Below are 25,700 nucleotides of genomic sequence, written 5' to 3'. Positions count from 1 at the left end.
TGCACTGTAATTAGCAGCAAAGGTATCAAATACCTTTGTTTCCAGCATTCCTGTGCTTAAAGCAACACAAGCATAAAATCCCAAAATTTCTCCTATTGCAGCTTCACTAGAAAAAAACCGCGAAAGGGAAGTAAGGCTGAATAAATTTTCATTGATTTGCTTTTTCTCTATTCTGCAGTAAATCCCTCCCCATCTTACACTGTCTCCCACAATCCCTTGTTCCCCAAGCATCTGGGAATGAATTTACCAGGCACTGCATCGCTTTCAAGGCTCGAGAAGGACCAACGAACTTGAGCACATTTTGTCTGACTAGCAGGAGTGTGTAAGAGGAGCTTTCCTACTTCAAAAACTTGCTTGGCTCCAGAGCTGCTCTCCCAGCAAATGTCTCTTCTATCCCCAGGTTTCTTAAGGCACCAAAGAGGCTCTTTTAGGTTCACTTTCCAAAATTTTATTTGTTTTAAATATATTTTGTCACAGGAACATGATAACTTTTTGAGATTGGAAGACGCTTGTAGCTTTTCTGCTGGTGTCTAGCAGAGTGCCAGTGAATAGAGGTCAGGGTGCTGTTGAGGCTAAAAACATAAAGAAGGTATAGATTATCTGAGCATTATGCTTTCAACCTAGTCACCTACACCACTGTGAATAAAGAAACACAGATCCTGGCGCACATCTTGAGATACCACATGCTTGTTTTGCAGAAAACACTGCATGCCCAGGCCTTGTTTGGGAAGGGGAACACTTACTGCATCTCCAGCTTTTTGACTCGAACGCTCAAAATCGATGGGGAGTTTTGGAAGATTCCTCACTGTTTCCATCTGTCACAAGCGGGCAGTTTCCAAACCCCAAGGGTGTCTGTGAAGCAGCAAACTTGGTGATCCCCAGAGGGAAAATGCTGGAGCAGGGCAGGACATACTGCACAGGGCTTCCAAAAACACCCGTATAATCAGATTACAAGCCCAGTGAGTCAGGGTGTCACAAGCCTGAGTATGATCCCACTATTTCCAGTGTAACTCATTAGATTCCTCTCTTCTTGTTTCTCCAGAGCTGCACTGGTCATTTCTGTGAACAGGAGAGGAGAATCTGCTCACTGATCGATCGGGAATGTGGCAGGTAGATCGAACTAAAATCGTAAAAACGTCTAGATTAAATTTGTGTAGGAAGCTTAAGTATTTTTTGTTTTGTTTTTTAATGCTACTATTCCCCATTTTGATACATGTATCCAACAGAAACTTTGAATTGTAGATGTTACTGTTTCATTCCTACTTTTAGGAAAAAGGATGCTTCCAGTATATATTGTGTGCCTCCACTGTGAGAGAGGTTTCCTTCTGCTCCTCCGCATTGCCCTGCTTTTGACAGAGTATCTCCATGTTGCTTGCATCCCAGCTTTGCACTGAATAATGTCTTGGACAGCTACTTTGGAGGGAGCTAATCCTTAGCTGTTGTGGTGGCTTGGCCACTGGCCAGCTGGGAGCTCTGAGGAATAGTTTGTGAATCACTTTTTGCTCCCAGTGGGAAAAGGGTCAGTGACTCAGTTTACTTCAGCTCGTGGAATCGCATGGGCATGAGGTGGGTGGAGAAAGTCCTGCCTGGGCCCAAAAAATATAAAATTTAAAAAAAAAGAAGAAAAAAAAAGGGGGGGGGTAGGGTGTGTGTGTAGAAAATGGCATAAGGACCCTAGTGTAGCAAAATCAGCCTTGAGGGAAATCCAGAGCAGGCAAAGGCGTGAAAAGATAAATGCTTAAAGGCTGTGAAAAGTGAGCAAAAGATGGGCAAGAATGGACAAGTAGCAGCAGGAGCAAAGTATTTCCCACTAGACTGAGCAGTGCAGAATCAGCTTGTCTTCGGTTAGAGGCCAGCTCACTGGGTCTGTGGGCAGGGGGAATAACTGTGTCTTGGGACCAAAGAACAGATTTTGAGCCTTTTCCAGTTCTAAACCCAAGACATTTAAAAGCTGACGTGGGTTGCTGCAACTGGAGTATTTAGTAACAGCCATCTAGTTTCACGTTCCCTAGCCTGGAAGGATCGGGAACCTGTAAGCCTGAGTGAAGATACTGTGCCCTGGGGTGGGGGAAACCCTCCCTCTCTGGAGATACCACTCCTGGCCCCAGAGCATCTGTTCCGGGTGGGGTGCGCTGCTGTAGAAAACCAGGAGTTGTTTAAGTACAACACCCACCGGGCGAGTTTGTGCCTTGCCACAGGTTATTCTTCTACAGCAAACAGAAGAATGACCGGGGATGACTACAGCGCACCTGGACCCTCGCAGCCTCTCTGGCCTCCCTTCCGCATTCAGCAGGGAGGAGGCGCAGGCAGGTGTTACGTGTACGAAGCAGCTAAGCTGCTCCTGCAGTCTGAGGATGGGAGCTTTGCCTGGGAAGACACTGGTGTCCGTCTTGATTAAGATGTGATGCCTGATGTAAGTCATGTGACAAGTACAAACAAAATACCTTGGCAAAACCTTGAGGAACCAGGACAGGCTGAGCTGCTTAAGGAGATTTACAGCGTGTATTTCTGTCCTGTACACTTGCCTTGGTCTGAACCTTTCCCTTCTCAGGAGCTCTAGCATGCACCCTGGATTTTAAAGATGCTCTTCTCTGTTCATTTCTTAAAATAATCTGTAAACCTTCTCAATTTTGTGCTGTTAGGTTTAACAGTGTAGTCCCAATTACTTTACGCCACCATAGTACCAGAGTGCTATAAAGTTGTCTTCTGAGAAGTGCTGTTGGGATTTGTGGAGCAAAGGTCCCATCAGCTTAGATTAGAAAATAAGTCTTGAAGAAATGGGAGAGTTAAAAGCCAGCATGAGTGTTATAGCAGAGGTAGGAAATCGATTGTGTCCTGAAAGAGAGGGGATGAAGAAACAGCTTCTGCTTGCTCAGCTCCTGTTCGTGTGTTGAGCCAAAAGTTCTCTGTTTGCTCCTGTAAGTGCATCTTCCTTCTGGTGCTGCTCTGGGACAGTGCCAGTACCCAGATTTTCTGCCTCCTGCAAGCATCCCAGCGGAGGATCCAGTGCTCCTTCCCCTGAGCCCTGTTCTCCCCTTGCTCCCCTGTTCCCTTGGACTCAGCTGTCTTTAAGGTGCATTTTAGAGGTCCTTGACATGGTGCTGACTTCAGCCCTGGATTAATAATTCACACATGCGTCAGACCTGCAGAGGATGTGCAGATCAACCGATAGTGCAGCATCACTGGTCCCTGCCCGAGAAGCTGGTTACTGGGGGCTCAGCAGACTGGGCTGCAAGGCGCCCAGCAGTGTCACTGCAGGGAGACACTGGAAAAGCTGTGTCTGCTGTGATGGTGTTTGGGGGGGGTTTGTTATTTTTTCGGTTTTCCTTTTTTCCCTACTGGGACACAGGATTTTACTTTTAATACAGAACTTAATTCTTTAAAAAAATGTTAATACAGAAACCTATTTTGCCTAAGGTATCTGGCAGCTACTGCACCGGCTGATGCTCTCAAACCGGACCCAGACCTTTTTCTGTTACCCTCATTTACCCAGCTCCGTCGCAGACCTTTTCTCCAGTCCTGGCAGTGTTTGGCGCAGCCTGGCCCCATGCACTGTTCCTTCCCCTGACATGTGCCTGTGGACCACAGCCTTTAAATTTCTCTGTGTTATTCCTCTCTTCTCTAGCCTCCACCTATGCATTGGAATGCACCCGGAACTCCTCCTTCCGTTAGACAAGCCCTCACTTTTGCCTCCTTTACTCCAAACCCTTTCTGTTCCTTCACCTCATGGGATGGAGAAACCGTAGAACAACTGAAGACTGAAAGTGGTGCCAAGAGCTCACCTCTGTAGCAGACAAGGACAAAATAGAACCTGATCACCAAACTGACATTTGCTTCATTTGTTCTTAAAAATCTTTATGGATGGGGATTCCTTGGCCTTCCTGGCAGACCTCTCCCATCTTTAGCCATCTTCACAGTTGCTGAGTTTCTCCTAACATCATCTGTGCCAACTGAGCCAGTTGCCTTATCCTCAATGAGCGTGAGGAACAGTTTAATCAATATCTCCTTTAAAACAGTCTAGCACATCTGGTGGATTTCTGTGGCATCCATCCTCATCTCCCGCCTCTAACAGTGGGGAAATGTGTCCCTCTACGGCCCCATGGGAAGCTCTGAGCTTCCAGGTGAGGAGAGGAAAAGCAGGAGGCAACACTCTGCTTCCAAGCTGGGAAAGAGCCTCTTAACGGTGGGTGCTCTGGGAAAGGTCCCCTGTACACAGGTTGCTGGAGTGAGGGCTGGGGAGAGGTTATGCAGGAGCAAGGATGGAGCAGAAAGCAGTGACTGATGGAGCTCTGTGACAAGTGGCAACCAAGAGGTTAGGGGGAAGGTGGAGCTCAGGGCACCTTTGAGGCAAGAGGTCTCATTTTTCAAATCTGTTGTTGCTTTCTGTCACTTTATACACAATCTTTGGAGTGTTGTGTTAAGGAAAAAAAAAATAATGGAAAGTGAAAATGTTTTCAGCTCCTCTCTGGAGAGGGGGACCCTTTGCAGGCTGCTGCAGAGAAGTGGCATGTGCACAGGGGCCAGGCTGGTGCGGTGCTGGGCGCTCTCGCTGTGTGGAGCAGCTCCAGTGTTAGAGCTGAGCAGTCAGTGTTTTCTCCCTTGCTTGCTGGGCTGATTTAGATAGGATCATGGAGACTAGACACCACGTAGTAGTTTTTAGAGCTTGTAGGGAGGCAGAATGGCAGGAAGGGCTCTCTGATTTTTCCCTTAGCCATCATTTCCCGGACAGCGAGTGGAAGCCTGCAATCTCTTACTGTCCTTCAGAGACCTCTCCTTTTTTGCTCTTTTATGCTGAATCTCTATTCACTATGCTACAAGTTCTCTCAATGTTTTACTTTTATTTTCCATTCTGTGCAAACCTCTTTCCCTTTTCCACCCACCCCAAGGCTCCAATCCCTCTTGCTGTTTTGTAGCAATTGGGGTGGTCTCCTCTCCCCTCCCTCACTTCTTTCTTCCAGTTACCCCGTTGTCTTTATTTACTCTTCATATTCCCCCTTCTCCTGTCCTTTATGCACCCACACCTATATTTCTCTTTTCTTTTCCTCTCTTGCATGCAGCCCTGTTCCTATCCTCTATTCTTTCCCACCCTGTTCTCGATGCCGTGCACCATGTAGCCTGTTTTCCCATCACGAACTTTGCTCTGTGAGGTTTCTTACATGAAGCAAAGAAATCCCTGGTGCCTTTGCAGCCATTCCTCTCTCCCTGTTGCTGACTGTACCCCCTGCCTCCCCACCTGAGCAGGGTCTAAATTATTAAGTTTCTCTAAATAGCTCTTCTCCCCTGACATGCCTGACTCTTGCCCCAAGCCAGCTCCCACCAGGCAGGTGGTGGCTGGGCAGCGGGTTCCCTTTGAGACAGACACCCCTGACTGCCCCGTGCACGGGCTCGCAGGGACTTGTGCCATCAGCCTTCCCAGAGGGTCAGCATCCCCTCCAAAGCAGGCGTGAGTGCTGAGCAGAAGCTGCTGCCAGAGACTGGCATTGCCCCCAGGCTGCCTGTGGAGCTGCAGTTAATATCTTCCAGGTTTGCATGTTCAGCATTGTAACACAAATATTACAAAAATTATTTGAATTCCAGTTCAAGTTTGTTTATCAGCTGTCCAAACTAAGTGAAAAGCAAAACTTCTCTTAGTACCTGACTGCTAAAAGCTCCTGGCGAGAGACAGGTCTCCAAGACACAATCTCTCCTTAAGCCTTATATGATGAGGGAGGAAAAGAGGCGGCTGCTGCCCTGCCCCTCCCCTAACCTCTACTTTTTGGAACCTCCCTCTCGCCATGAATAACTCCAGTGTCTGCCACTGGTGCTGGGCAGAGCTTTGCCAATCATCCTCCTCAGCAGGAAGTGGACATGATTTTGATAGTGTCACTCTACCACACACGAGATGCTGAATAGCAGCAAGAAAACTGAGCAGTTTTGTTAATCTCACTGGTGTTTGGCAACCTCTCAGCAGCAGCCACAGAGGCACTACAGCTGTCTGTCTGCAGCCCCTGGAATACAATGCTGCATTATTTTATATTCGGCAGATCATCTTTCCAATCATAAGGTCTGGAATGTTTTATATATTTACTTCTCCATGAGGAAAGCTTCCTACTGTCACTAATCAACATATTTTTCAAGACCTGCTGTCTTATGCATTACAGAGATAAATGGATTGGTATTTACAAAGCACTTTGGGGTCCTAAGGTGGAACTACAAAATATTGTGTGTATGTTTTGGAAAGGGCCTTGGAATAAGTTACATGGTACGGTGTCATTCTCAGTGATGCAAGTCCAACCACATCCTCCATCCCAATCCTCCTGAAGGCTCACTTTTTTCCCCCTCTGATGTTTGCAGATGTTAACTTGCATTGATCCTGTTCTCCTTTCTCCAATGTTCTTTTGGGTGGAGAAAAAGAGAATAAAATAATAAGCATAATGAAAAAAACCTCCAAACCTAACAACGAAGCATTTTAACACTGTGTCCCTCACAGTGCTCTGCTTTGTCTTATAAGTAACACACACTTAAAATTACAGCAACACACTAGAGGTAAACCAAGAGATGTCATCCCTTAGCGTGTCCAACACTGAGCTTGTTTCTTTTTTTCTTGTGGTTTTGATTAGCATTAGCACTATGCCTACAGTGGGCAGTTATGGAGCATAAAACCTGTGCCAGGTGACTTGATAAGTCCCCCCTTTGGAGTATTTGCCACCCAAATCAGAGGGAGCAGGTGCGAGCAGGCAGCACTGCAGCAGTGAGTTTGGGCAGCATGGCAGGCAGCACCGGTGGCTTTCTGACAGCCCAGCCCTCGTCCAGGTATCTCAGGACACGCCAGAGGAGAGGGCCGGGATGCTGCCTCAGCACCACTGCTTCCGCTGGCCACGCAGCCCTTCCCTGCCTGCTGCAGTACCACCTCTGCACATTGTTATTTATATTTCCCTCCTGCACCGGCCCAGCTGCCTCTTGGGGCACCTCCACCCAAAGTGGTGACTTCAGTCCTGTGGAATGATGAGTGGGTTATTCTGGAGAAGCAGCTCAGCCTGGAATGGTGGCAGTGGGAGCTCGGGCTGCTCTGCAGCCGCAGCTGGGATGCTGCATAGCTCAGTTCCCAGGGGTGGCTACTGCATCTCTGGTGTTGTGTCGCCGTGCCCAGGTACAGAGCCAGGAGACAGGGCAGTGTCACTGACCCAGCTCAGGAAACTGAGTGGGTGAATGGTGGTTTGGCAGAGCTAACAGGCAGAGGATGAATTTAACTCAGAGTTGCAGCCGCAGGCCCCAGGATGAGGCCATGGCATCAAAGGTACTGTTGCAAAGTATTGCTAGAACAAAGGTGTCCTGGTTCCTCTCCAGGAGAGACCAGGCATATCGGCACACAGAAAAGCAGCCACAGGAGAAAGGGAAGAAGGGTCCAGTGAGGATGGCATGGACCTGAGCTGTCAGTGCTTGGCTCTAGGCAGTAAGAGGGTACGGGGGAGACTGGCACTGGAAAAAGCAGAGCTAGAGAAGCACATGGGGAGCGTTGGGCAGCACATGCCTGGGACCCCGCTGTACCCTCTTGCAACGAGGTGGCATGGCAGCTGGCACCGGAGGTTTGGTGCATGACTCCGTTCCAATACGCCACAGATGAAGACAAATCCCTGGTCCCAGGGCAACACAGAGCGCGCTTGGGAGAGGCTGCAGCTTTCCCCTGCCTCCAGCTTTACAGGCGTTTTGTGTGTTCGTCGCCGAGCTCCTCCAGCTGCCCAGGCCGGGCTGCCCCAGAGCAGAGCGCACGGACCTGCGCTGGGAGCCACCCGCGTGTGGATGAACTCGTGTGGCAGCGGAGGGAGGCTGGAGCCTGGCACGGCTCAGTCTGTCAGCCCGAGCGAGCCAGAACCCGCGCGGGGGCTTGGGGGCCAGCCCGGCCCCCCGCGTACCCGGGGCCGCTGGGGCTCCGGCCCGGCGGCGGCTTTACCGCGGCCCGCCGGCCCGGGGCTCCCGTGCGGGGCGGCCCTCACCAGGTCCCGGCGGGTTGCGGCGGGGGGGGCGGCGGGCGCCGGGGCTCCCCGCTGCCCGGGCTGGGGGGCACGGGGCCGAGGCGGGCAGCCCCGGTCCTGCCCTGGAAGCGCCCTTTGGAGGGGAGGGCGGCGGCGGGGGCCGGTCCCGAGCCGGCGTTAACCCGCCCGGTGCCGGCGAAGCACCGGGGGGCCTCCGGGGTCCGCCGCGGCGAGCTCGAGCGCGGCGGGCCGGGCCCGGCTCCGCCGCTCTTTGTCCGCCGCCCCGGGGCAGGTGCGGGCGGCGCGGCCGGGGACAAAGCGGCCGCGGGGCTGCCGGGCCGCTCCCGCCGTGCCCGGGGCCGGGCGCGCTCCCCTGGCGCGGTGCGGGCGCGGCTCCCGGCGCTCGGCCCCGGCGCTGCCGGCGGGTTTTATGCGCAGGGCGGCCGGCGGGCCGGCGGGGGTGGGAGGAGCCGGGCAGGTTGTGCCCGCCGGGCCCTCCTCCCTCTCTCCCTCCCCGCCCGGCGGAGAGGGGTCGGGGGAGGGGGCAGCATGGCCTGTCCGTCCGGCCCCTTTTCCAGCGCTCATCTGCCCCGGGAGTGCGGCGCCGCTCCTCGCAGGGAGAAGAGGTCCGAATGGAGACAGACGGCAGCCAGCCCGGCCTCGCCTCCCCGGACTCCCCGCACGACCCCTGGTACCGCCACGGCAGCCGGCGGCGGCCGCCCCCCGCCCCCCCCCCCCCGCCCCCCGCTCCCCCCGCCCCCCCCCCCCCCCCCCCCCCCCGGCCCCGGCCGCCCGGCCCGGGCAAGCGCGGCGGCGGCGGCGGCGGTGCCGTTGCCAACATGGCCGATCCGCGCCCTCCCCTCCCCGCCCGGCCCCGCCGCCGCCGCCGCCACCCCCGCGGGGCGCCGCGGCCCCCCGGCGCGGCCCCGCTCACCGCGCCTCTCCTTCCTCCCGCAGCAAGATGTTCATCGGGGGACTGAGCTGGCAGACCACGCAAGGTGAGCGCCGCGGCGGCCCCGCACCTGCCGCCGGGGCCGGGGGTGGCGGGGCCGGGGCCGGGGCCGAGCCCGGCGGGGGCGGCGGCGGCGGGGCCGGGCCGGGCTGGGATACCCACGGTGGGCGCTGTGCTTGCAGAGGGCTTGCGGGAGTACTTCAGCCAGTTCGGCGAGGTGAAGGAGTGTCTGGTGATGCGGGACCCGCTGACAAAGAGATCCAGGTGAGAGGCCGGGCCCGCGCCTCCCTTCGCCCCCGCCGCGGCCCGGCCGCCACTTTAACCAACTTTCTCTCTTCTCTCCGCATCCCCTCTCCTGCCCGGGCTGCGGGGCTCAGGGGCTTCGGGTTCGTCACGTTCATGGACCAGGCTGGCGTCGACAAGGTCCTGGCCCAATCCAGACATGAACTGGACTCCAAGACGGTGAGATGACTTCTCTCATCTCAGGGGTGCGTTGGCTGGCGGAGCGGCTGTGCTCGGAGCGGCCGTCGATGGCGGTGTTTGATTCCCCGTTAGAGGTTGTAAACTATCGATTCCCGATGCGGATCGATGGGCCCTTTCTCCGTCCCGCTCACCGGCCGGTAGCCCAGCAGCCACCCACGCACCGGGCTCGCCGTCGGCCTGGGGCATGGCTCTGCGGGTCCTGGCGATGAATTTTCGTCCTGCCCATCGGTCATAAGGTGCCTCTGAGGAGTGACCGTGGCCTTCTCGGAGCTAGGACACCTGAGGGTATTTTGGGGCCAGGATTCGCACGGGGAAACGGCTGTGGCTGCATTTGGGGAGAGGGGAGCCGCCCCTTCCCCCCGAGCGCTGCTGAGTGCTGCTCCCTCCCCAGGGGTGCCATTCCTGGCACCCAGGCCCTGCTTCCCTTGGCCACGGTGGCGTGCACCCTCCCCTTGGCTGAGACCCTTCGTGCTTCGCACCCAAGAGACTCTCCCGTGGTTTCCCTGGGCGAAGTTTTTTGTAACGGTCATGGAGGTTCAAGACTTTATTGTCTCTGAGTGTGGCCAGCGCCCGCCCATGTGGGCCACCACCAGCCTCTCAGAGCGGCTGCAGCTCCGGCCCGTGCTCTGCGAGTGGGGGCTGATTAGAGGCCTTGGCTGGGCTAGCAGAAATGTTTCAGTGGCTCCCTGGGTTGGTGGCGTATCATGCCCGGTCCTGCCTTGCAAATCTGTGGTACTCGGGAGATGTGCAGGCTGTTTCGGGGGGTGGGGGTGAGATGTCTGAGTGGGAGGTCCCTTCTCTTCAGTTTTAGTGACTTGCCTTTCCCTGAATTCCTTTTCCGTAGTGCTGCCCTGGGGTGAAGGTGAGGGTAGAGATGGGGGAGCGGCAGGGGCTGCGAGGGGGTGGCACTGTGAGGAGGGGGGATGTTCTGGCTCCGGGCACGGGCTGCTGAGGAGTCCAAACATGCAACTTTATTTCTTCCAGCGCGTGGCTCAGGCGTCCTAGCCTTTATCTTGGCAGAAGGGAGAGGGCGGGAGAGTGAGACCCCCTTTCTTAGGGTTTACGGTGTGAGTTGCAGCGAGATTTATGTCTGTTCCTGTTTAACTGCCTGGGTCGCTCCCTTTGATGTGCACAGGTCCTTCCTCCCCACGGGAGCTCCCGGTTAAACCTACCCCAGCCTTCCTGGCCAGGGCTGGGTCCCCAGGACTCGCAGCCCTCCTCCTTTCAGGAGTGATGTAAAGTGAGTTTTGCTCTGGGGGAGGGTTATGGCAAAGTCTTCTGAGGAGGGCCCAGGGCTTTCTTTTTTTCTCATTCTTTTTTTTTTTTTTTTTACTAGCCTGTGTAAACATGGTGTCTGCTCAGCTAGTCCCGTCATGAGTCTGTGGGCTGGCATAGGCCCCTCTTGGAAAGGCAAGTGATGGATGTCTGTTGTAGCACCGGTCCCGAAAGCGTTTTGGGGCTAGGGGAGAGCCAAACCCCACAGTCTCCATTCTTCTCCCCAAACTGCCGCTGCTGCCTGTGTGAAGCCACTCTGCAGCCCACCATGCAGCCCGCGAGGGAGGGCCGGGCAGGGCTGGGCAGGGGCAGCCGGGCAGGCGCTGCAGGAGAACAGAAGGGCCTCGTGGTGCAGGGCGCGTGGGGACCGGCCAGCCATTGAAATTCCCAGCTGCATCTGCTCCGCTCGCCCTGCCGGTGCGGCAGGGAGAATGGGGGCAGTTTTGCCAGGGCCCTTCCTTTGTTAGGAACTTTGATCCTCTCCTCCTTTCCTTCTTACTTCTTATTTGGTGCAGTTTTCAGCCGGGTCGGATGTATTTGGTGTTTTGCCTGGTGATGGGTTCGTCTTGTGGTATGGCATGGAGGCTCCATATGCCTTCTCCCTGCTGGAGCTGAAAGGCTCTGCTGCAAGTCATGGGTTAAATGACACAAACTCAGCTGAATCCAAATTTAGGGTTTTATGAAACTTGCAGGAAAAGGCCTGGTGTCAGGACAGCCTTCTGTCAAGGCTCGGTGTCTCCTGGCAAGCAGCACTTGATAGGCAGTGTCTGCCCAACTTGTTGCTTCATTGTTTTCCGATTCTTCCTACCCTAACGAGGGCTGTTGGCCTGATTCTCTGGGGAAACCTTTGTGCTTTTCAGGCTCCTCTTTGTTTGTAAGCTAGATAGTAGCAGCCTATGGGGTTATTTATGAAAATGCTTGATATGAGATTGGCTTCGCAGGCTCAAGGTGAAAGATTTGTGTGACTGTAAAGCTGCAGCTGGCCACTGCCTTGAGCTTCTTCTTTATGTGCTCTGGGAAGAGCAGGCTTGGCGGTGCTGGGTCGCCCTGTTGTCTCTTTGTTGCCATTACTCAGTTTTTGCTGGGTTTGTCTTTTGTGGTGGAGGGAGCGATCGGCACCTTTTGGGCAGTGCAGACCAGCGGAGCGGAGGTAGCCGTGGAGGTGCGATGAACGAACAAATCCAGTTCTGAGGTCTCACGGGCCCTTCCCTGTCCTCCCCCTGCTTTGGGGCACTGATGCCAGCCGGGTTAATGCAGGAGTTACGTGACTTGAGCTATTAAATGGTGCTGTAGGTGGCCTAAAGAACGTTAATGAGGAGCCCAGCCGGCCCGCTGGTACACCTGTGACATTGGTGGGACTCCTATCCCCCAAGCTGTACGGGGTGAAGTGGAAGCGGTCTGAGCTCAAGTGACTTCCACTCACCGCAGCCTGATCTTGGGGGTTTGTTTTTTGGATACAATCTGAGCAGCTCTGAATGCTCTTACCCTTAGCAGATTTCTATCTAGGTTTGTAAAAAGGATCCATTACGTCAGCGGGTGACACTGAAACACAACTTCTCCAGAGCTGTTCATTTTAACACCAGAAATGCAGGAATAAGGTACCAGTGCTTTTGCATTAATTAGGAGGACTCCAGCCACCGAGAAGCAGTCCAGTTCGAGCAACTGGAGTCCGGCACTGAACTTTCTCCCCTCCTTGTGTTCCCAGGGCTGCCCCTGCAGTCGGTTGCCCTGGCCTCCCTCTACCTGCAACAATAGCTGGTTGTGCAGAAGAATTTGTGAAATGACTGCCTGCTCCCTCCAGCCAGGAGGACACGTTATCTCTGCCCAGTTGATCACACTCAGGCTAATGAGAAAATGAGGCTGAGCTTAGCATTGCCGAGTATGAAAGCATCTTCTTGGCAGGAGCTGAATGACACTGGCTGAGAAGTAAAAGACAGTAGATTATTGTTTTTGCTTATTATCTGCCATCAACCTCCTGGTCTCCTGCCGTCCCCTGTCCTCAGAATTCACTGTGGGTGTCTGCACTAGCCAGGAAGCGGTGGGTGGGTGGGTGGGTGCGTGGGGAGGGGAGGGACAGTTCAGATGCCCCAGGGAGGCACTGGAGGGTATGCTAATCTGCTGGCGTTTGGAGCTTGGGGAAGGAGGTTTATTTTTGAGTTTATTTGTGCTCTTCACTTTTGCCTCTGTTTACTTACGTGCTGAGTTTATTTATGTTGTAGGCTGTGAGTCAGGATGGAGGTGGGGAAGGCAGGGAGAGAAGCTGGTGGAAGGGCGCAGGGAGGCCAAGCTCTGGGGCTGTGTGACAAGTGAAAGGATGCGGGACAGTGGCCAGGCTGGAAAGCTGAACAAAGCCGTGAGAGGAGCTGGAGAAACACAGCTTCCTTTTGGGCTGTTTCAGCTGCCGGGCTGATGGGACGACGCTCCAGGCTGCCCTCCCAGCTGCAGCCTGCCCGAGTGTGGGGATGAGCCAGACCTGCCTTTAACCACAGGTCTTTGTAAGCTGATTTGTAGGTCTGGATCATCCCCGATGTGATGTAACTTTGCAGGAGTTGCTGTAAAAATAGGCTAAAAAGAAAGAGGTAGTGGCTGAGGAGGAGAGGAGGCTTCATGGGTGTTTGGCTTGCAGCTGCATTAGTGTTGTCCCAGCTTTTGTGGTGGTGGTGGTAGTGTGAGGCCAATGCAAGCACGCGCTTATCCGTGCTGAGCCCAGCAGAATGTGCGGCACCTGGATGGCAGCACGGGGACTGGCAGCTCCGGCCGGCAGCAGGTTTATAGAGAAGCTGAACAGGCACAATGGAGGGCTCAGCCTGTGGATGGGAGGCATCGCGTCATTGTGTGCAGCGCAGCCTGGGGAGAGGGGCAGCACGCTGCCCTGCAGCCACGGCCTTCGCAGCCTGGGGGGCTTTGGACTCCTCGGTTTAATTTGTGCTGTTCTGTCTGCTCTTTTATTTCTTCACCCTGTGTTTTGTGGGATGAAATGTTTGGCTTTTTGTGCGCTGCCTCTTTTTTGTCCTGTTACTGGCCAGGTGAGCTCTGTACTTGTAGGTAGAGTGAAGGGGGAGAGCCCAAAGGCAAAAGAAAGCACTTTTAATATTAGGCCGGTGATGCAGAGCACCCAAGGGCAGGCCGAGTGGGAGGGTGCAGCCCAGCCTGTTAATCCCAGCATGTGATGGGCTCTCTGGTGCATCTGGCCAGCGTTCAGCCAGAGCCGGACCACTGCATGCTGGGACTTGTAGTCTCCCTGGATTACACCTTACTGAGAGGGAAAGATGTCTGCAGTCAGCTTCATTTTATGCACCTCAGGTAGATTCTTTGGGTTTTTAGCAAGGTGCCACGTGGGCAGACACAGCCATGTGCATGGAGGAAACCCTGCGCCTGTCAATAGGCAGCAAAAGCGTGTTCACCTGTTCTTCCCCACGTCTCTTTCAGATTGACCCGAAGGTAGCGTTCCCCCGCCGAGCACAGCCCAAGGTAAGCACTGCGGGCAGCCCTTGCCACCCCAAAGGGTGAAATTCATGGTGGTGAATCTTGTCCCTCTGTGCAAGGTTGCTAGTGCGCGTAATGGAGTCGCTTCCTGGGGTTTGCTGAGGACTCAGCTGGAGCGGGGGCCGTTATGCTGCACCACCAGCTTGATGCACTATGCTGCGGCACACTCCTGTCAGGCTTGTGGTGTGGCGCTGGAGGAACTGGGAGATCCCTCCGTTGTACTTAAGGATGTGTTCACTGGAGCTGATGAAATAAACGATGCCCAGGCTCAACTTCATCCTTCTGTGGCTGCAGCCAGTGGCTGGAAGTTTCAGGCCTTAGCTGATACAGAATAGCTCCATGCTGCAGTGTTACGTAGGTGGAAGAGGGTTGTGCGGATGCACATGCATGTGTACGAACAGGTGTATGGCAGGGAGGGGGAGAGGGATTTCATTTTGTGAAATTCTTGTGTGCTTCAGCACTGGAAAAGGCAGAAGGAGTTTGGTGTTGGACCTTATCTACAAGAGGCTCTAGCACTGAAGTGCACGGTTGCAGGAATTTTTTCCGGGTGTGCAGCTAGAAACTTTTAACTGAGGAGCCTGCAGCAGGCTGGAGACTGCCTTTAGACTTTGGGTCTCCCTTTAACTTTGCTTTTGGATGGGAGTTGTAAAGTTTAGAGTCTCTCTTGCAAGTGCTGTCATGGGAGAAAGAGCTGGGGAGAAGCAGTGTCAAGAAGCAGAGAGGGAAGAGGAGACTGGTGCTGGGAGGGAAGTAAGGGGGATCAGGCACTGAGAACAATTGGTGAGCAGGTATCCTGAGTAACTGGAGCCAGGAAGCACATGGTAGGAATTGGGTTAATTCCATTAAGCAGTTTGGTGACAGAAGGTGCTTTAGTGTTAGAACGGGCTGCTCTCCAAGCCAGGGAATTGCTGCGGATTAGCCCTATGCTCCTTGGGGTAATTAGGACCATGTGTTCCTCTGAGAGCAGGGGTGTAGCCAAGCAGCCAAGGGGAGGATGCAGCTGGAGAGCCGATTCAAAGGATGTCGGTGTGCCTCAGCCTGGTAGCAATGGCCCCTCTCAGGGCAGTTAGTTTTCTTCCTTGTCACAGCTGCATGAGTGACATGGGGCAGAGGGATCTTCTCTTTACCTTCTTGCAAAGGCAGAAAAGATTTAACTGGGATTTGACTGGACTTCCTTTAAGTGACTCGGGAATGGGGGTGAAATAAGGCTTATTCCGTGTAAGACTGGGTGCTGTGTGATTTGTGAGCTAGGAGAGCGAAGCCTTGGGAGCCTTCCTGCGCTGGCAGGCCTCCTGCCCGTCTTTCCGCTCTGGGAAGCAGAGCAGGCGTCTCTGGAAGAACCTTCAGGAGGCTGGCTGCGAGAAGTGGCAGGCCTGCTGGAGGGCTGGGGAGGGTGCAGTCGTGCCCCACGTCTTCGGGGTGGTGTCAATGTGCCAAGGGAGTGGCAGCAGGTTAGCGAGGGCAGAGGCCGGTAATGTGCTGTCTGATGAGGAGGCAGTGGCTGGGCACCGGTCAGTGTGATGGGGTGGTGGGAGAGCGAGAGCGTGAACTGGGGTCTGGCGTGGAACAGATCTGCCAGCCGTGTTTGGCCAGGGAGCTTCAAGAGGGTGGAGGCTCAGCTGCAGCAAAGAGGCAGGCGCTTCCTGGCAGCGGAGGGGACTTACTGGCCTTTTGAATCTCATTCTCATCTTGCTCTGGGTTTATTCGGTGAATTCCTGTCCTTCCCCTTTCCAGATGGTGACCCGAACGAAGAAGATATTTGTGGGTGGTCTGTCTGTGAACACTACTGTGGAGGATGTGAAACAGTATTTCGAACAGTTTGGGAAGGTAAGTCTCCTGAGTGGTGTTGGATCAAAGCTGTTGCTTCTGGGGCAAAATGGAGTTTTCTGAACTTCTGTGGAGGCGGGGTTAGGAGCTTGTGAGTCTTTTGCAGAGGGTTAAGCAGATTGAAGGTCAGTTACAGATGCTGGGTGGCTGTAATGTCTTTGTAGGGGCTACAGCCAGTGACTCCTGCCCTGTGATTATTTGAAAGAATTTGTGCTTGTTCCTGGAGTCAATAGGACCTGGGCTAAGGGAAGTGGTTTTCTGTGGTTTTCCTATCCAGAGGCCTCTTGTGGCCTGTAGATTTGCGTTTTGTTCAAATGTTTGTAGACACTTTTAACAGAGTGGCTGCAGCATCAAACCTATGATGTTGGCCTGTTTCTAACACAAAGCCTTGTGATTGATATTTTGGTAATCCTTTATTAAGAATTAGCCTTTTGGTCCTGAAACTTCTCCTGCTGAGTCTTGTGCAAGTAGTGATGTTAGTTTTGGATATTTGAAGAAAATCTGGCACTATGACTCTCCCTTGTGTTGGCCTGGCTCTTCTGTGCCAGCTGGTGGCTCAGGGAAGGGTGGGCTTCTGTGGATGGAAGTCACTTGTGGCATGGTCCATGCCAGCCAGGTGTACAAACTGTGAGCTGGGACCGAATCGGAGGATAGAAGGGGGCTCGATCTTGGCCCTTCAGCTGCATCAGGAGGTTGTGAGCATCTCCAGGAGTAATCTCACTAGTACTGGATTGAAGGATCCCAAGATTTTTAATGGGATCAGGAACTGAAGGGGATCATTGTACCCAGATGCTGAATGTGGTCACCTCTGGGGGCAGGGCTCTGTGACTGTGTCACTGTTGTTCGGTGGTGGTGTGCATAGGTTTGCTGTTTGGGGCAGGAAGTGTTGGATTCTGTTCCTGCTGGGCTAGGGGAGCAGAACACAGTCTGGTGGGCAGTAATTGGGACAGGACCTTGCTGATAGCATCATGGATGTGAAGGAAAGTACCATGAAAACTGTAGAGCATGAGGGATGGCTTTGGTATTAATTTTCTTCAGAAAGATCCTGCAAAAGGGTGAAGTTATGCTAAGGCACATTAATTGGTGAAAGGGAGTTTTGTAGCCACCTTTGCTATATCGTTGGAACTTTTGGGCAGAAAGTTTGGAACGAGTGTTTGCTCAGTGCCTTTGTTCAGCTTCTGAAGTCAAATCTGCATGTCCTGGTGTGCTGTAGTGACTGTGAAGTGGAACTCCTTTGTATTTCTGCTCAGTCCTAAGAGAAAGTGGCAGTAGCAAAAGCGGTCAGATACCCCCATGTTTGCTAGTCATTAGCTCTGTGTGGTTTTATTTTCTATTAGAAATAAGCAAATTCTGTTGTGTCCCCAAGAGCTTTTACATGGTGTCACTGAAGGTGTCACCACTAAAGGTGGTGTTGTCCACGTGTCTGTGTAGTCTGAAGGTTGTTTGACTTGCCATGTGCTCCTGTACTGCTGATGGATGTGTTTTGATCAGAAAACAAAATGTTTTGGGTGTAATCCCCTTTTAACCTTAACTGTACGTCTGTTAATTTGAAGCAGAAGCACGTCATGTAGCACTGTGTTTACAAGCGGTTACAGTTGCTCTAGCTTGAGAAGTACTGTCCAGTTCTTTTGGGGTGTTACGCTGTTATGTTGCTCTTGTTTAATGGTCATGTGCTGAAAGGTGTCCTGACGTCAGGAGACTGGCAAGAACTGGTTGTGTCAGATTGTTTTCTTGGGACTGGGCAGAAGGGAGAGTTCTGCATTGCTTGGTGCAATTCATTTCTGAAGAACCAGCATCCTGGACTACACCTGGTGCTCAAAAACCTGCGTGAGGCTGATGCAGTCAGCCTCCTGGCTCTGGGGAGTTTTCATGGGCTGAGGTCAAGGCTGGTCAGATTGAGTCTCCATTTTTGGGGCAGTTGTCTGACTCATCTGGCCCCTTCAGCTGAGGAGAGCCTCCTCAGAGCTCTTGTATAAAGCGTTGCTCCTGGCCTGTGACCATCTTCTAGTTTAAGCCTCAAATAATTCACTGAAGGCCAGGAGCACTGTTTCCTGAGAAATTCTCTCCGGTTGGTAGCTCCATATGGCTGATGTGCAGATCAGTGGGAAAGTGTGTTTCAGAGGAAAGCCTCCATGGCCATCAGCTCCGGAGTTCTGAGCTCTGAATGTGCCGCTCTGTGGTTTGTACAGCTGAGAGAAGCCTGTTGCCTTCAGTTTCAGATGTGACTCATGGAGAACATGATTTTGATACACAGACTCTTCTGGTATTTGTTTATGATACTCTGGGGCCTCCTAGCTTTCAGAGGTCTCCTAGGATCTCTTCTTTAGAGGTGCCCTTGGCACCTGACTCTGTGGTCTTCATCTCCTCAATTTATAGCATCTTTAAGTGAGAGGTGTGGAAACTTCAGTCGTGTTACCCTTATCTTGGAAAGTCTATCTGAAAAAAAAATTTTCTAAGTCATTTGGGTCAGTACTATTTCTGGAATTGGATTTGGACTGTGTGAAAAGGAATTGTTAAGGATGCCCCTTTAAAGCATTGCCTTGGAGGACTTACCCTGAGGAAATAGCTTTGTCTATTTCCTCCTTCTTCCAAGTGGCCCACATTTTTCTGGGATCTGGCAGGAGAAAAATCTTTCCTCTTCCCTGTGCATGGAGGCATGGGAACACTTAGGATCTAGAGAGGAAAGAGCAGGGAGCACCAAGTCATCCTGTGTTGATTCCTCAAGATCAAGGTACTGGGTTCCCAGGAGTGATTTTTAGTCAATTTTTGAGAATCCAGTGGGAAGCTCAGTTTGGGTCTTGGCTTCAGGAAGAGACAGATCATCCTCTGGCTGAGGACAAGAGAATATAGCCTGCTGAATGGGTTTTGTGTGAAGGTTATCTTTTAGGTAACCCTCAGGCCCCAAGCCTAAGTGTGTGTTAGATTGGCCACCACTTAAGGCCTTTAAATTAGGATAGATGCTTTTTGAAAAATACATTTTAGCACAGACAGAAAACATGCACATGCTGTAGGAATTACGAGAGGAAGTGCTATGGCCTGCAGTACAGATGAGGTCAAATTAGATTATCATAATGTTCCTCCGGTCCAAATCCGTGAACTGCAGTTCGCAAGTCTACCAAGGTCACTGGCATCAGTGCATCACGGGTCAGAAGCAACACACCTCATGTGTCCATTAGCAGGAAAAAAATGAAAGTTTGGTTGAGCTGGAGATAAAATAGTTTCCCATTTCATAAAACAAAATTCCCAAGTCTGATTTTTCCATTTTGGTATTTTCACTTACTCTCCTATTTTTGTTTTGTTTTCTTTTCTTTCCTTGCTGTGTCCAAAACCTTCTCTAAGTTTTGTAAAATGGAAGTGTCAAAATAAAAATGAAAATGTGTGAGGAGGAAATCCATGAGTATTACTTAGGGATAAAGGAAGAAAGGGGGAGGCTTGCGCCCCAGTTCTTCATATCAAAATGCTTGGTTTTAACAGGTACAAAGGGTGGAGCTTCAAAGAGGATCCCAAATACAGTGTGAGTTTCTCTGCTTCAAAGAAGGATAACCTTTTTTTTTTCTCTTCCAAAACTGTGAATGAAAAATATGGGCTGCTGTTTTCCTGGGGAAGAAAATACAAAGGGTTTTTTTTAGTACAGTGAGAGAGACTGAGAAGTGCTCTCAAGCTGGCTATGGTTTGTCAGGTGCAGCTGCTGGGGCTTTGAACATAGTGGGATTTCTAGGAAACACTTCTGGCTCCAGAACTTGAATCTCTCTGAGATGCAAGCTAGGGCCATGGACATGCTTTCTAAAGGAGATTATTTTTTCAACTGTAGGACAGAAGTCCTGGAAAGACTTGTGTTCACAGTATGTGTAGCCAAGTGTCTTGGCTTAAGTTGGATGATGTTGGACATCTTTATAGACTGCACAAGGAAGTATTTCAACAGCCTGTCTAGATTCAGGCTGCCGCCCTCACTGAAACCCAAAACAGAGAAGGTGTCTTGCACCTACCACCTCAGGCATAGCTAGTCCTCTGTCTAGTTCAACATGTATGAGGATGCCTCAGAGGAGCTCAGGTCCCAGCTTCCTCCTTTTCTACTTCAACCTGTGGGAACATATTGTTCTGTATTATTTTTTTGAGGGAAAAAGATTTGTCCGTCAGAGTGATTTCTTTGGACCACCGGGTCTGATCTTGTGAGCAAGGTTATTTGTTTCAAATTGTAACTGAAAAAAACTCAGATCATCTTTCTTTTTCAAGGGCTAGTCTGAAGTTTAGTGGTAGAGAAAGTCAAATTGCAAGATAGGAGGCTCAGCACAAATAAGGTCTTTTTGTCATGGAGCTTAACTAAGCTGTGAAATCTTTGCCCCAGGATGTTGTTGCTAAAATTTGCATAGACTCCAAAATGATTGGATGTATTTATGGAAGGTCTTTTTAAATACGCAGACACCCCTTTAAGTTCAGGAAATCCCCAGATCACAAATGACTTAGAATATGATGGAGTATTCTGGGGTCTGTTGCAATACCCTTGCCTTGCCTTTGTGCTCTTCCAAAGGTGTCTGTTGTTGGTTGGTATCTTGTGGGGTGCTGGGCAAGGTAGAGCTTTGCTCTAACTTGGTGCAGCCAGTCTTTTGTCTGTCACTGGGAGAGAAGTTGATCATTCCAGGAACTAGAAATGCAGAGGTACTGGAAGAAATGGGGGCCTGGACCCAATTCAGGTGTTTGCACTCACAGTTTTCTTGTGTGCTTTTGCATTTCGTGAAGCAGCAGTGCAAGAAATATATTCACAGTGACATCTTTGCATGACTCACTAATCAGTTGTGGCTCCGAGGGTGATTGAAAAGTGCTCAAAACCAGCCTGCATCTCCCCCGGGGCCTGCAGGTGATATGTGGATGAGTCGGTCATGAAAGCTCAGCCTCTCTGTGAAGCAGTTGTGCCCAGAGAGAGATCTGCTCTCTAAAAATATCCTGGAAGCAAACAAGAAAAAAGATCTGCTGAGGTCTGAGGACGATTCTGACCTTTAGGCTGCCATCTAATATACTCTGTCCAAATTCTGGACCATTTGCTTGAGGCAGGTTTTGAGATCTCATTCAGGCAATGACTCTAGTACTGTCCTGACCAAGAGAAAACCACTGTATCAGAGGTGCTGGATTTGATGAGGGTTTGCATGTCTGTCACAAATGCATATTCATGTACACCTGCCAGAAAAATGGTGTGGTTGACTTGGGTATATGAAAGAGTTTTCCCTGCTGACTAATTGGAGAACCTTTAGATACTGATGGGGAATTTCTTTAAAGGAAGACTTGTTCCTATGCTTACAGTGCGCATGGTTTCCCTCACTTTGGATCAGGAGAATGTTAATTAATTAATCCTTAATCTGCTGCTCTCTGGAAATTTCAGGGATCAGAGCTACTTGTCAACCTGCTGTGGATTTCCAAACTGGATTTTGGATTTTCTTCCACAGATCAGAGGGCAATTTATGCAAATTCTCATGCGTAACATGGTTGCAATGAACAGATGGGGAGGGGAGGAGAAGGGGAATCTGATCACCTCTCTTGCGGCAGTAGGCAGTTTGGCTTGTGGTAACAATGCCTCTGGAACAAAGGGTTCTCTGTGCTCCGCATCTGGTAGGCAGATAGCCAAAAATGCTCTAGTGGTAATGGTCATTCAGGTCTTTAGTGGTTCATTTGATATTTACCAGGTGCCCGCGGCACAGCACAAGAGCGGGCAGGAACACCCAGACAGGCTGTCCTGCTCACCTGTGGCACAGAGTGGGCTCTGTCCCTTGGCCGAGTCTCATTCCCAGAGTTTTGAGAACAGGTCTGCAGAGCCGAGTAGAGAAGGGTCTTCCTGGCACTGGACAGGCACAGCATGCCTGCTCCTTGGAGCTGGGCTCTGGGTTGGTGCATCCTCGTCCCCAGAATCGACCTGTCCTGTTAGAGCAGCTGGGAGAACCTTGTAGGGTTGCTAATGTCCTCTTGACAGGATGGTTGAGCAGTTTCTAGGTCATTTGCTTTATATTTCCCATGTTGAAGCTGTCTCAGCAGTTTTTATTCTTCTGATTTTTCTACAAATATGTTGCCATGGTTCCTTCTAGGACCAGCCCAGCCATCTTTAGTTGCTGTTCAGGTGGAAGATGCCCATCTCTGCAAAGCCTTTGCTTGAATATTTACAACTTTCTTCAAGATCTGCCCATGTGGAAGTACATCCAACATTTTTTATCAATCTTGTGTTGGAATTACTATTTTTTTTAAATCTGCACGAAGCTGTCATTGGCTTCCTCTGTTGCAGACACCTGTGACTGTCCCAGGAAGACTGAAAGATGTTAGAGTGGGACTAAGCCATGGGAAAAATCAGGCCTTTTGGCCAAGGCCAGGCAGATTATACTGTATTCTATTTTGGTATTAAATGCCTTATATCAGTGCACCTGAATATTTTGGCTAGGCTGAGGGTTGCTTTGGTGGAGTCTCTCTCTAAAACCTGTGACTGTCAACTTTTCCTTCCTGTCACCACCACACTGCTCTCATCAAAACCAGGTGCTGGTTTGAGAAGGGCCTGCCTCCTCCTCTCATGAAGGTGCTGCTTGTAGGTCATGCAGCAGGTCTCAGCAGTGGCAAATCCATGGAGGATTAGAAGAGCTTCCTCCCCAGGGGCAAATCTTTTTTCACTTTCTGAACGTGTTACCTCCACTGAGCCAAAGCCTTTATCTTTCCTCCACTGCCATTTGGTTTTCCAAAGCTAGAGAGAGCCACGGGAGACAGAATTGCGAGGAGGTGATGTTGGACAGCTTGGGTTTAAGACTCAGGGGTGCAGTACCTGCCCCAAAACAGCCAGTCTCCTGTGGTAGGGTTCCTTGGGAAGGATACACCTAGAGAGCAAAAGCCACTGCTTGTGGGACCCCATCATTTTTCCTTGATGGTTTTTGACCCTCATGGCTAAACATAGGGAGAGACATCATCCCTCAAAATTAACAAACCTTGAACTTCTAACTTCTAACCTCAGATGTTGGATAACTGAAGCTTAGACCAGCAAGTTAAATTGTTCCCTGAGAGAGAGTGTGCCTTTGCCGCTAGCTAAACAGTTTTCTAGTAAAGTGATCTGCTTCTTTGACTGTTTGAAGAATTGAAGCAAATTATTTCGGGGGGCGGCGGCGGGGGGAATGGAGGGAAAAACAATTCACCCAGAGAAAAAGCCAGTGTTAAAAGTACAGTTGATCATGGATTATTTCCACACCCTGTTAAAGATGAACTTTAGGGGTGCTTCTGAAACTCTTTGAAGTGCTGTTTTCCACACAGTTTTACATCCAGTTCTCAGGTAGCTTGCCTGTTTTGTCTCTGCCAGCCACCGGGGTCTGGTGGGAGATGGTACCTCCATTGCTGTGCTGCTGGAGAACCCAGACCCCCTTCTTAACCCCGTTCCCAAACATCCCTGCTCCCCCGACCCTGACACCCACCCCGCTGGCCCCGCGTCCCCTCACAGCGCTCCCCCTCACAGCGCTCCCCTGCCCATGCCCGCTGCCTCCCTCAGGGGGGCGCGGGAAGATGGCGGCAACTCTGTCCCGCCAGAAGCAGAGGGGGGCACTGCCGGTGCAGGAGGGGTCTCGCTGTGAGACCTCGCTCCTGGCGGTGCCGACCCCTTGCGTGCGGCGGTGGCGGGCCCCGGCTCGCGCCCTCCCTCAGACCACGGCGGGCCGCGGTGCGTGTGAGGGCGCCGCCGCTGGCGGGGCGGGCGCGGGCCGGGCGCAGCGGGGCGGCTTTGTGCACGGCGCTAATCCGGGCGGCAGCTGCTATTGGCGGCCGCGTTGCCGTGGCGACGGCCCCGCCGGCGGCCGCCTTTGTTGGGGCCCGGCGCGGCCCAGCCGGGAAGGGCCCGGCGCGGCGGCGGGGGGTGTCGGTTCGCCGCCACAATAGCTGCCCGCCGGGGGCTGCCACTCACACCTGACTGCGGCTATGGAGCCGGTGCAGGCCCGGTTTGTCCCGGCCCGGGGCTGGGCTTTGGTAGGAGCCGGCCATGGTACCTCCATCCCTGCAGCGCTTCGTGTGGGGGTCAGCCCGGGTGGCCGGTGCTGCCGGGCTGCAGGGAGCCCTGCGAGCTGAGGCAGCCAGGCCCAGCCCCTCACCTAGCTGCAGGGGTGGTGGTGAGAGCTGCGTGGTGTCTGGTGAGGCCAGACTCCTCAGGCAGGGTGCTGGGAATGGCCGTTCCCTGTGGACACAGGTGAGGCCTTTCTCCTGGTCCCCTGCAGCCTGCCCCGCTGGCCTTCACATGGCTCCAGCACCACCTCTGCACCCCTGCGGCCTGCAGGGCCCTGCTTCACCTCACAGCACTGGCTGAGTGCTGCCTGAGAGCACCCAGCTCATCTCACCTGTTGCCTTGGAAGAAGACAAGAAGATGCTCATGTGTAGGTTTTGTTGGCAATAAAACCCACCAGCTGTAGCCATACACAGTTGAGGCCCTAGAGCTGAGTGGAGTGAGACTATTTCACATATTATGTATATATGCACTTAGCTATCTGTCTGTTAGATTCAGTTCATGGCAGGAAACAGCTTTCAAATAGCATATGCATGTTACTGTAAATATGTTTTTGCAAGATGAGTATGTTGTGGGGTACTGATCACAAAGAACCACCAGAAACTTAGAGAAAAGCTGAGATGGAGGAAGGCTGCAGCTCTCGGTGCCTGGAGCATGGTTTGGGATGAAGAGGTTGCACATCTCCTGGCTCTGAGTGCTTGAGCACTGCAGGAGTGCCCAGCCATTGCCTGGGATGTTGCTGTGAGGTGGTTTTGTGTGTGGATGAGTGCTGGGCTCTGCCACTTGCAGCTGCTTCCACTTTCCAGGCTCTGCAAAGAAGAGCTTGTTGCTGCGTCAGGTCAGATAGAGTAACTCAGCAGCTGGGTTGTGCTTGTTCCTGCTGGGTTTTTCTTTCTCATGCCCATCTCATCGTGGTGGGTTTGTGAGCTCCTGCTACCTGAGTTGAAGTCTTCAGGAGTGGCACTGCCACAGAGTGCGGTTGACACAGCTTTCTCCCAGTGTTTACTGGGAAGGAGGACAGCTATGTGCCCAGCCTTTTTGTGAACTGGATGGAGGATCTAGCTTAAAAAAATGAACCAAACCAGACAGTAAACCCTCTTGAAATATTTTTGAGCCATGTCAATTTTCCCCTCAGCACATCACAGTTGTGCTGGCACCGTGAAGGGAAATGGTGCAGAGACGGGAGCGAGTGTCAATAGGGAATGGCAGCATGATGAGCTGCCATCAGCCCCCAGCTCCCTGGCTGTGTCTTGGGAAGCTGCTGAGGAGTTGCTTCAGGTCTGTGTGAAGTCTTATGTTCCCCATGGCTCCAGCTAGATGCCTGGCATGATTTTCAGGTGTTTGTCGACTTGGCTGAGGGAGGCTGAGCCGGAACGGGAGAAGTGCAAGATGACCAGGAGCCAGGCTGTCTGTTTTCAGCTAGATCTTTGAGGGGTGGACGTGTTGGACAAGCCTGAGGGCATCAAAGATGATTGCTCTTGATGGCAGTGGAAGCATTAGCAAGGGCTCCTTCCATCCTCGTGGCACTGAGGTGGAGCCAGCTGTGCCGTGTTGTCCTGGGGGGCTGAGGCTAGGAGCCCTCTCCCTTCCCTGACTGGGGCTGTGGGCTCTCCACAAGCAAAGCCAGTGGCTGCCTGCACCAGGGTATGGACAGCGCTTGCCCTCAGCGGTAAGCTGTTCTGGAGAAGGCAGCAATGCAGATGCTTTCCAGGGACGAGGCAAG

At 52.3% G+C, this 25,700-nt stretch overlaps 1 protein-coding gene and 1 long non-coding RNA gene across 9 annotated transcripts in view; one reads left to right on the top strand and one right to left on the bottom strand.

Annotated features, from left to right (window-relative positions):
• The window catches only part of MSI1 (musashi RNA binding protein 1), a 59,402-nt gene that overhangs the window by 19,717 nt on the left and 13,985 nt on the right, over positions 1 to 25,700 (top strand). For 2 of the 8 annotated variants that reach the window (XM_037402381.1, XM_037402290.1), the window contains exons 2-7: positions 1,043 to 1,110; positions 8,910 to 8,950; positions 9,087 to 9,168; positions 9,282 to 9,366; positions 14,092 to 14,133; positions 15,883 to 15,975. In XM_037402381.1, coding sequence (XP_037258278.1) covers positions 1,043 to 1,110; positions 8,910 to 8,950; positions 9,087 to 9,168; positions 9,282 to 9,366; positions 14,092 to 14,133; positions 15,883 to 15,975 — 411 coding nt within the window. Of the gene's footprint in view, positions 1 to 1,042; positions 1,111 to 8,367; positions 8,644 to 8,909; positions 8,951 to 9,086; positions 9,367 to 13,986; positions 14,134 to 15,882; positions 15,976 to 25,700 lie in introns of those variants that run through there. The other 6 variants (XM_037402016.1, XM_037401928.1, XM_037402109.1 and 3 more) reach the window with 5 other exon arrangements.
• LOC119154795 lies at positions 267 to 8,998 on the bottom strand. The gene is made up of 3 exons (XR_005106540.1): positions 8,887 to 8,998; positions 744 to 1,059; positions 267 to 572 (listed from the first exon to the last, which is right to left on the bottom strand). It is a non-coding gene; the product is annotated as an uncharacterized LOC119154795 (long non-coding RNA).

The sequence above is a fragment of the Falco rusticolus genome, chromosome 1, assembly GCF_015220075.1.
Source record: "Falco rusticolus isolate bFalRus1 chromosome 1, bFalRus1.pri, whole genome shotgun sequence".
Taxonomy (NCBI): Eukaryota; Metazoa; Chordata; class Aves; order Falconiformes; family Falconidae; genus Falco; species Falco rusticolus.
Note: the sequence above shows the minus strand (reverse complement) of the source record. Positions and strands in the feature narration are given on the sequence as shown.